Source organism: Carassius auratus, chromosome 10 (assembly GCF_003368295.1).
Source record: "Carassius auratus strain Wakin chromosome 10, ASM336829v1, whole genome shotgun sequence".
NCBI lineage: Eukaryota > Metazoa > Chordata > Actinopteri > Cypriniformes > Cyprinidae > Carassius > Carassius auratus.
The window spans coordinates 7,841,540-7,853,068 of record NC_039252.1 but is presented as its reverse complement, the minus strand read 5'-3'; the positions used below and the strand labels follow the sequence as shown (position 1 = coordinate 7,853,068).

At 38.2% G+C, this 11,529-nt stretch overlaps 1 protein-coding gene across 2 annotated transcripts in view; it reads right to left on the bottom strand.

Annotated features, from left to right (window-relative positions):
* LOC113109705 (PHD finger protein 24-like) overlaps positions 1-11,529 on the bottom strand; it is a 31,732-nt gene that overhangs the window by 16,273 nt on the left and 3,930 nt on the right. For both annotated transcript variants that reach the window (XM_026273440.1, XM_026273441.1), the window contains exons 2-3: positions 5,945-6,372; positions 1,331-1,516 (exon numbers count right to left, since the gene is read on the bottom strand). In XM_026273440.1, coding sequence (XP_026129225.1) covers positions 1,331-1,516; positions 5,945-6,370 — 612 coding nt within the window. In that variant the 5' untranslated portion in view covers positions 6,371-6,372. The remainder of the gene's footprint in view (positions 1-1,330; positions 1,517-5,944; positions 6,373-11,529) is intronic.

Below are 11,529 nucleotides of genomic sequence, written 5' to 3'. Positions count from 1 at the left end.
TATTTCAACAGGAATTCAGAGCCACTTTTCCACGGTTGGGTGAGCCATTCTAAGAACTGCAAGAATGGGAAGTTATGTTTCGTCTTGAGTTTGGTTTGGCACTGCATGTTTATTCTGAGAGGCAATGACTGATGTATTTGTTTGGCAAGCTCTGTTATCAGCCCAACAGTGGAAAATTGGATCGGTGGCATGATTAAAAAAAGAGTTTGGGTCAACAGTGGAAAAGTGGCTCATGTGATACAGAATTTTTCATTGGGCTAAATCATTTCCCCTTGCAGATTCCACAACGGGTTCAAGTTGGTCACACTAATTTTCTGTGTGAGCTGTGCTTTCATACACATTGAAAAATTACCTTTTTTGCTCACAAAAAGCTTGCAGGAAGAGAAGAAATGTTATTTTACAGTCCTGTTCCCCATGCACATACTATGTTCTTATTATAGCAATTACAATAACTATGTAATAACTAGGTACTAACCCTTAAACCTAACCCTACCCCAGGTAGCTACCTTGTATTACCAGAACTTTCTTAGATAAATACACTGTAAGTACAATATAAGTACATGTTAGTACACGTACTGTATAATAAAAGTCTTTATTTTTGTTTTCAGTCATTAGAGTATCAGTCGAAAACACACTTTTTTTGATGGCTCCACAACATACTGACTATGAGGAACTTTTATGTCAACTTATTCTACTAAACCTAAACCTACTAAAGTCTACTCTGAGTGTTAGTAGACATGTAGTTTGCAAGTTAATGAGAATTAGTTGACATGTAGTTGCAAAGTTACAGTATCATGTCTGAAGACAATAAAAATAAAGTATAAGCAATCAAGTAAGCATTTATAATAATTTAATCAGTCTTTGTGAACATGTAATAGTACAGAAATAACTCATTGCTTCACACTGGCAGGAATGAAAAACAGCTAATGATATTGAAATTAATATAATTCCACCAAAAGTCAACATTCTGTCATTTTTAATTTACCCTCATATAGTTCAAAACCGTCTTTTTTGTTCAACGACACATTGAAAAGTTTCAGAAGAAGTTTCATAATTCTTTCATGATTCTCCGTACGGTGGCAGTTTATTGTGACTACATCTGTGACAATCAGCTCATTGTACTTTCAGAGTAAACTGTTCCTTTAAGACAGCCGCACAGATAAATATAAATGAGCGGCTCATTTCTGCAGAACGGATTCTTGCTGCAGACTGAAAGACATTTACTGTAATAGCTAGGAAACAACTGCACACAGCCAGGGACTAGAAATGTGCTTGTAAATATGTCTGTGTGTGATAGTGTGTGCATGTATTCATCAAAGAGGGAACTCACGCAGTAATAGCAGCTCCAGCCGCTGGTGGTGTGGGCCGTCTCTCTCATCTCCTGCAGGGCTTCAGTGCTCAGGTAACCCATCTCCCGCAGACAGCCGTCGTGGAAGACCCGCGTGCACATCCGGCAGGGGAACAGATCGTCTGCCGTCCAAACCTCACACACCTCGCACATCTCATCGTTGATGGGCTGATCGCAGATTAATTGGAGACAACACAAATAAATCATCCTAACTTAGCAACAAGACTCTAATTGATTCACTGAAAAAGGCCATACAGCACACTGAAAATGCATAATCACACATGACAGGAAGTGTGGTGACTCAAACTTCTATAGCTCCCTCCACTCGCTGCTTTCCATTAAAGGTCACCGAATATAGAAATAATCTCACTTGACATTCCCTGCTCATTTAAAGTCTCCTATGGTGCAGCTGAATCTGCATGTGGTTTACTTTCATGTCATGATATGTTGATGTCATGCTGCTTTGATGAATGCAGCTCAAAAAAGGTTTTGATGATCGCACAAGGGAAATTTGTTTAAAGTTTTATAAATACTAAACTGTGAGAGAATCACACTGTATGGATGGTATAGACATCTCCCTTTCTGCATGCAGGCCTATAATGTATGTATTCATTCATTCACTTTCTTTTTTTGAACTGTTAGACACAATCTACTAACAAAAGGTATACTACATTAAAGATATATTTTGAAATATATGACTATTTTGATAAAGATAAACTCTACAGCACAAAAACACTAGGGTTTGTGAATGTATTAACAATTTAATTTAAAGTGGCAGCAGCACAACGTTTAAAATGAATTTACAGCAAATAAAAATAAAAAACACCATGATTAATAAACATTAATGTACAGCAATGATTTTATCAAATATCTCAGTCCTAGAAAGATGATGCCACAGGACAAGTCAAATTGATGACTTGTTTTGTTGTTAAAATAAAATGAAATGTTTTAAGGGGGAAGACAAATTGATGACTTGTTTGTTGTTGTTGGTGTTGAAATGTATTTAAATAGAATAAAAAAATTAGATGGGTAAAAGAACATTAAAATGTTTAAATGGAAGTCAAATTGATGAATAAAATGGAATAAATTAAAAAATAATAATAATAATAATTAGATGGAAAAAACATTTTTAACAGAAATTGAAAAACAGGTAACAAAAATTAAATTAAATTAAATTAAATTAAATTAAATTAAATTAAATTAAATTAAATTAAATTAAATTAAATTAAATTAAATTAAATTAAATTAAATTAAAATGTTGCCTTCGCAACTAACTGAAATAAAACAAATTTAAGTTAAAGAAATAAAATCACTAAAACCAAAAACTGAATAAAAATTAAATATAAATATAAAAAAAAACTAAATGAGAACATCACATAACAAACTAGAATGTAAACTAAATATAAATAAAAACTAAAAATATAAAAATAAAAGCTAACTAAAAATATTAATGAATACTATAATAGTATATAAATAATACTTAAGTAACTAAGGTAATTTTTAGCAAGTTTTAATGCTACAACTGAAAGAAGTTAAGAAGTTAGCTTAGCTAGGACAACGTACAGTAGTTTGTTTACACAATTTGCAAAAACACTACTAAAATGTTCATAGGTTACTAGCATTGCGTCTTTTTACTCAGTTACCTTTCCAACAGGTAATGAGTGTTTAACAAACATGGTCAATTCCTGCTGGAGTCTACTGTCTAATGAGCTCATCTCATTTCATGCTGTTCTTCCTCTCTGCAGCGTCGCCCAATAGACACAGACATAATTATTGACAACCTGTCACATTAATGCAACTCAAGGTCAGACATTTTAAAACCTTGGAAACGTGCAGAGACAAAACTGTGGTTCAAAGTTTAAATCATTTTCAAGGACTTTTGGTGCAGACCCCAGCGTCTCCAGAGGATTTGGGATGATTTGAGAGATGTGATGACTCACGGCCAGTTACAGCACTATACTGCTAGAAAGGTACAATCACAACTAAATATTACAATGTGAAACCAAACATTAAAATTAGTTTTACCACTGCTACCTAGTCAACTTCAAGTAACTTGTTAATTTGCGTATTAGATAGGAGCTTTATACACCATTTCGTGGATCGTGGATCGTGGCACTAGGAAAGCAGGGATCCAATGCTTGTCAGATATAACAGATGAATAATTCACCCTGTTCTGGCGTCGGCACCAGACACACTCAGTCTTTGCTCTTCAGATTGTGACATGTGTCTCTGAGGAGGGTGAGGATTGTGATATGAGCGCGGGGGAGAGCGGTGCTGTATTTAGAAGCGGGACGATCAGAAGAGCCAAAGTACGTCACCTTGCCACTGAGCCTTTAAAGAATCTGAATCAGTACAACCCATTGATATTTAACTGCTGGAATGGTAGTGGACCACTACTGTCTGTAGATGATAAAAATAGCACTTTGGCATTTTATGGGAATATATGCAATATATGGATTGTCTTATTATTTTGTCTTATTATATATATATATATATATATATATATATATATATATATATATATATATATATATATATGAAGAGTTCAGATGCTGAAATTTTCATCTAAAATTAGGATTTTTATCAAGCTCCTAGGTTGAGTCATTTTACTTTAATGGCAATGTGCAGGTCCTTTTCCAGGCTATTAAAGTGAAATAACTGAACATAAATATAGGAGCCTGAAAAAAATCCTAATTTTTGATGAAAATTTCAGATGGCATTTAGAGGCTTTTGCATCTGAACTCTTCATATATAAATAAAGGAATATTCTCTTGCATTTACCAAAAGCATTTTGAATAAATTACAAGTTCATTTCACTCATTTCAGTGTAGCAGTGAGCACAATTTAAAGTGTTACAGTCCTACCCCTCAGTCCTATTTATCTTCTGAAAAAAAAAAAACTTTTAATTTCAACATTGTCTCAAAATGTGCTCAAATTTGCCAAAATGCCAAAGCCTGCAATCAAACATTAGAAATTACTATAAACTCAAACATTTCTGATCCATTTCTTCCTCAAATCAAATAATCTGATGCTAAGTAGTACTAGTTCTTTACCCTTGATGCATGATAAAAAAAATTAACTTTTTTTCTGCTAAGAATATGTAAGACAATGTTTATTCCCCTTTGCCAACGCAAATGCAAAGTTTTTCTTTCTTTCTCACATTTATATTCACCAGCTGTTCAATTTTACATTCATCTCAGTACTGCCTGTTTGTTTATTCATTTTCCTGAACCATATTTTAACATCTGCAAATGCATCTAGACATAACTCAGAAAGACAGGCCAAACTGCATCTCATTCAGCCTGCTCTTATGTCTTTTATTTCTGCTGAGGGAGAGAGTGCAGGTAAACAAAAGCGTTCTGTTGAAGTGGAGTTGTGTGGAGTGGCTCTTCTCCGGCTCGCTGTGAGGCCTGGCCCCGTCACCACAAGCTTCAGTGACCCCAATTAATTTCGGACTGATCCCAGACGTCAGCGCAGCTCACCCAGCCAGGTTTTTCCAGCACAGCCTATACCCACTGCCCACGCACTGTCAACAAACCTGAGCTGCCATTTAGGCTGAGCTGGGATCAGCTTCCCTTACTCACAGTCTTGACATTTTCTCACATACAGTATGTGCGTCACAGAGTGGGTTTCAGCTCCGAATGAAAGGAAAACCTCCGACAGCACCCCTCTAATTTCAGATAGAAGGAAAACCAGACTAGTTTCTATATATTTTAGGTGAGTTCTTCAATCTCATGCAGTTATATGGGATTTTTGGATCTAGAAGCGTGGACTCTATGATTGTTGTTCTAATATCTATTTTTTAGGCCTGGTATATAAATATACAGCAACACCCCCAAAAAAAATGTTTATGCCTATTAGTTTAATATACTTTTTATTTAATTAAAACAATAAAAACATTTAAATTGAATTATAATAATAAATGATGCTGTGAATTACCATTATAAAAATCTATTTTAAATCATTGTCCAAACTGCTTGTCCAATGTATGGTTAAAGGGATATAAAGGTTAATATGCAATACATTTTTAAAAAATTGTCTATTTAATAAAAAACAAACAAATGAACAAAATAAAAATACAATTTATAATAATATAAATATAATATTTTAAATTATGCTGTTTATTACCATTATATACAAGTTTATATAATTATCTAACCCACTTGTCTAATGTATGGTTAAGGGGATAAAATAAAATAAAAAATATTATAAATAATATAATATGATAAAACTTAATTATAATGTTAATTGTTACTATACTCCCCCAAAAACTATAAAACTATACAAAACAAAAAAATTAGAAATGCTAAATATTTTTTTAAATAAACAAATAAAAATAATTAGAAAATTATAACATTAAATTGAGCCATCAGTTACCAATCTAAATATATTTTAGAAAATTTCCCATCCATTCATTTTACAATTCGCTTGTCCTACTGTGGTTGAGGGGACATAATAAAAAAAGTATTTATAAAACATTTAATAATGTGCATAAATGAAAGAGATACTTCCACAGTTATAATGACAGATGAGCAGGAATGTTTAAAAAACGTTTAAAAACAAACTGTTAAAAAATATATATTTCATCCATATTACCTGCTCTCTTTGCCCAAGCGACACGTCTAATGGTTGGTCATCGTTGACCTCTCTCTTTGGACGCACAAATGCAGGAGGAATGAGCTGATGTGCCTTCTTTAAATCCTCAGGCTCCACCCCCTTCCCATCGCGGAGCCGCCCCCAAGCCTCCTGATTGGCCTTGTGCTCCTCTCTGGCTGGAGCCGAGGCCTGCTGATTTGGTAATGACCCTGGTTTGCTGTCCTTGTCTTTCTGTTCAGTCTGCTCCTTGCTTGCCTGGTGGGATCCATCAGCAGACCCATCCCCATTCTCGGCTATGACCTCTTCAGTCGGGGCCCCAGCCGCTGGAGCCGCCCGGTCCTTCAGACCGTCTTTAAATGCGGACACCACCACGCTGCACTTCTGTACCTTCTCCACCTGCTGCTTCTTGGACATTAGCACACCCATGGCTGCAAAACAGTAGTAACACAACAAAAGCTATTTTTACCATAAGACATTATTGATTTATATCAGGCTATGCAATCAACAGCGCTGCTGTTTTCAGCAGGTTAAGTTTCAAATCCTACATAATATTAATATAGCAAAGAGAGACAGTTCTCATGCTTATGCGTTGGTGTTAGCACCCTGTTGCATAACAAATATTAAGGTTGAAAACAAGACATGTTCTATCGACTTTGTCTCTAAATCATTGCTCTGGCAAAATACGCCCACATGCTGGATCAAGCAGATTTTGTGAACCACGGCAAATGTGCTGCAAACCACCTCGCTAGCGTTTTCTTCACACAGATCTCTGATATGATTGATCACTGGCAGGCTTGGTGTGTCTCGTATTGGTCTGCTGCCATCAATCTTAACTAATGGCAACATGTGGTGACTTGTGATTGCAGTGTGAACAGACAGCAAAACCAATGCAGAGCTGTTCGATCGCAAGATTGTGTGAGTCATGATCAGTGGTGTTTGTTGTTCAGAACTTCAATTCAAATTTAATTCCTGAACTGTTTTTGAATTTTTAAATAAATGTATACATTTATTATAATGAGAAATAGTTCTTGAGCAGCAAGTCAACATATTAGAATGATTTCTGAAGAATCATGTGACACTGAAGACAATCTTCACATAAACCCTCCAGTGCCCTTTCATCAAGTAATATACAGAAATGTAATAAAGTTATCAAGCACTAAATTCTAAATTAAATATAGAAGAATACATCAGCTACAAAAGTTATTGATTTCCTCTTTCTTTCTTTAACACACATCACAGCAGCTGCTTTGTTATTTGGCTGCTATTACTTTAAGAGCTGCCACTGCTGAATATGATGTGGATCTGATATGCATGCATACATAGTTTCATTCACACTTTAATATGAAATGATACAGGCTACAGCGCGCACCATATTTGCGCACATATTTGTGCTTGCAATTGCAGAGCATACGCTATGAGCACATTATAATAAGATCTTCATGTGCAAGGGCAAGTCACCGTTGATCTTCCTGAGTCAAGTCAAGTCACCGTTGATCTTCCTGAGTCAAGTCAAGTCACCGTTGATCTTCCTGAGTCAAGTCAAGTCACCGTTGATCTTCCTGAACAAGGTCAAGCCACTGTTGATCTTCCTGAACGAAGTCAAGCCACCGTTGATCTTCCTGAACCCAGTCAAATCACCCCGGATCTACCAGAGCCTCTTCACATCTCTGCTGAACTTCCAGAGCCTCGTGACGTCTCTGCTGAACTTCCTGAGCGCTCGTCCTATCCTGTCATGGCCGTGGAGACCATCTACCATCTCATCAGGGCCACAGAGGCCACCTGTAACCTGTTCATGTTCTCTATTTAAGGCTTACCTAACCAGACTTGCTCTCCTGTGCCATCTATCCCACTGTGGCGGGCTTCTGTCTCGTCTGCTCGGATGTGGTGGTCCTGTGCACCGACCTGGTGGGCATCTGTTTCATCTGCTCGGATGTGGTGGTCCTGTGCACCGACCTGGTGGGCTTCTGTCTCAACCACATGGAGGTGGTGGTCCTCTGCGCCGCCCCGGTGGGCATCTGTTTCATCTGCTCGGATGTGGTGGTCCTGTGCACCGACCTGGTGGGCTTCTGTCTCAACCACATGGAGGTGGTGGTCCTCTGCGCCGCCCCGGTGGGCATCTGTTTCATCTGCTCGGATGTGGTGGTCCTGTGCACCGACCTGGTGGGCTTCTGTCTCAACCACATGGAGGTGGTGGTCCTCTGCGCCGCCCCGGTGGGCATCTGTTTCATCTGCTCGGCTGTGGTGGTCCTCTGCGCCACCCTGGTGGGCCTCTGTCTCGACTGCAAGGCGGTGGTGGTTCTCTGCACCGCCCTGGTGGGCGTCAGTCCCATCTGCTTGGCTGTGGTGGGCTTCAGTTCCACCTGCCCTGTCGGCTCTGCCCTGGGCCCCTGAACTTTCCGTTTCCTCCTGGCCTCTTTGTGTTGTTTTTGTTGTTGTTGTTTTTGTCGTTATGGTTTTGTTTTCTGTTTTTTTTTCACCTCCGGCCTCTGTTTCCCTCTATGGACCTGGCTCTCCGTCCCTCCACCTGGTCCTCCGCTGGTCCACCTCCCTCCTGGACACTGTGTTCTTTGGTTTGTTCTTGTGTTCAGTGGAGCATCTGGTAACTGATCCTTAGAGGGGGGGTAATGTCACAGTGTCTGGTCTGTGTTTCCCTGGGTGTCCACTAGTGGTCTCACTTCCCCATAGTCACCCCACTGCAGGCACTACATTTCCCACAAAGCCTTTGTCCCCTTCATCACTGTTAATTGCACACCTGTTAATTGCACTCAGCTGTCTCCACTTCCATCATTTTCACCTTTCTATATAAACCGGTCTGTTTCTATCTTTATCATGGAGGCCTTGTTTCATTTCACCCTGCTTCTCGTGTTCCCTAGTTGCTTCTCGTGTTTCCTTGTGTTTTTCATGTTTCTTGTTTTTTGGACTGCTTTCATAGTTTTTGACCTCCTGCCTGTTTTGGATTTGATTTTGTATTTCCCATTCTGATCAAAAAAACATGAACTGAACAAGCACTAAAAATGAATTTCAAACATTTAGCTTGGTGCATTCCATTCTTGTGTTGAGCATAAACTGTGATTTAGCTTGCCCAGACATCAGATCATCTTGAATGGTTGCTCCATCTTTTCAGTCTTTAATCAGGGTAATGGTGTGAAACTGCTTCAGTTGGCATTCTCTCGCCTTCTAAACGCAAAGCACAGCATGCTTCTGAATTTCAATGGATACTGAAATCCTTCTCCCATTTATTCTTAACTATCAACCCGAGCTCTGACCCTTTCTTCTTTCTCTGCACCCACCTAAAAGAGCCACACTGTAACATCGCTTTTGTCCCTATAGGCAGAGTCTGAGAATGAACTTTAATAATGAGGGAAATCAAGGAGGTGGTGCTGAGCCTCATGTCATCAAAGGCCTGGGAGTGACACAGAGATTTTTGCAGTAATTACCCCTGGCTGTATGATGTATTTTACCCTGTAACAGCTCAGCGTGTTCTGATAGATGTCACATCAGCTGGCTGAGGGAGGTGTGGTTTAATGTCTTGTCACCAAATTAATTAATGCGTATCTTTTAGCCACAATCTCGAAGCCGACAACAAACTGCATATATTACTGTCTCAGAATAGCATTTTATCTCTCTTAAGTCAGTAAAAGGATATTGCAATCTATCTGGGAAAGCTACTTTCAAAGTGTAGCTTGTTAAACAAATGATACTTTTTAAGCAGCTAAATTACAGCCAGGCAAACGTTAAGAAAACCATGAGGATTCCAATTAGGGTGACAGAATAAAACAACATTTAAGAATATTTATTTTCATCAGATGCCGCCAGTAAAACTAACATTGATTTAGCTGGAATTTGTTTGATATTACAAAACTGTTACAGGTACAAATAGTTTGATTACACTGCATGAAGCCTGGTCCACTTTGGCAGCTTATGCAACAAAACTGACCACAGGTTATTATTGGTGAAGCTCACGGGTGAATCTGAAATCATGCATTCCTCCATTGAAGAGCTCATTGCATCAGCCTGGGAAAGTGTGAACGCAATTTTGTTTCCCGGCAGATCTGTACACCCATTGGGCGGAAATTGCATAGAAGCCAGACAACGAGTTCACAGAACTGGTGATTTCAGCCAGCAATATGCATCAGACCATGCATGAACAGACTGATGCTAGAACTAAAACTGTGACACAGACGTAAAACTGTGACTATACAGTGATGGATGAAGAGTCCTTGGAGACGAAAGGCAGAGGAAGAGCGAGAGGTCATCGCAGCTCGCCTCGAGGAGAATAAAAGATGAGAATCTCTCCCCCTGTAATAACGTCTGAGTCAATCCCTTTGTGCAAAGTCTGCAAACCTTATGAAAATGACTTCTGGCTAGAAATCCCACTGCATCCCAACTCTCAGCACAGATTATAACACGCTCATTCCAGTGACAGCTGATGCTTTCAGACGCAGGGGAAGCAATTACTGCCGAACAGTGAAATTACTCAATGAAAATAATTGACAAGACTGAGAACTACATTTTTATCTTTTTTTTTCATCTTTTTCATTTCTTATTCATTTTTATGTTCATAAATTATTTTAAAATGTATTTTTAAATGTTTTTGCTCTCTCTTTATGATGTCAATGTAAAACGCTTCCATTTACTATTGTGTATGCTACAAATATAAAGTAGCCTATAGCCATGGTAAAGGAAAAATATAGTGAGTGTTAAATGTATGTATTACACCAGACAGAAACCCATCAGATTACAAAATGTTCAATAAACAATAAGATATGGACTATTTTCTTTTCTCAAAGGGATAATTTACCAAAAAATGAAGCTCACAGTATGGCTACGTCATCTGCTAGAACGCTATTCTCTCATGAACATGCATACGACAGTCAGTGGAACCCATGTGGAGGACTTTTTATGAAGAATGGATGCACTTTTTTGGGTTTCAAAATCTCAACCAACATCAGCTGCCATTTTAAAGCTTGGAAGAGCCAGGAAGGACCTTTTTTAATATTACTACAGTTGTATTCATCTGAAAAAAGAAAGTCATATACACCTAGGATGGCTTGAGGGGGAGTAAATCATGAGGCAATTTTCATTTTTGGAAGAACTATCGCTTTAAATCTCTGCAAGGAAGCCTCTGGAAATAGAATGAACAGCATTTGTATTCCGAGCCACACTTGTGAATTCCAAATGAAAGATTTGCTAATGTTCAATTTTGTGGTAAGTTGGACACAAGGGCTGTAACCACTTAGTCAGAATTGAGGAGGACTAAATGGCATATTGGTCGATCACTCATTTGAATATGGAGATAGAGGTCTGTGGTGATTGACACCTGAGGAAGTGCTTTTACAGTAACAGATGGGCTTCTCAAGGTATGTGAATCACCGGATGGATTTTATTAAACTGATGTAAATGTTGTCCTATATCCACTAGCAAAGATTTGAAATGTATCTCCAGAATATCAAGATGATGCAACAATGAAAACAACGCATTACGATAGTTGATGTTGGTTGAGTAAAAAGTCTCAAGGAAAACATTAAATAAATTATCTTTTACTAAAACCCCTACCCAAGCAAATACAATATTCCCTGACCTGA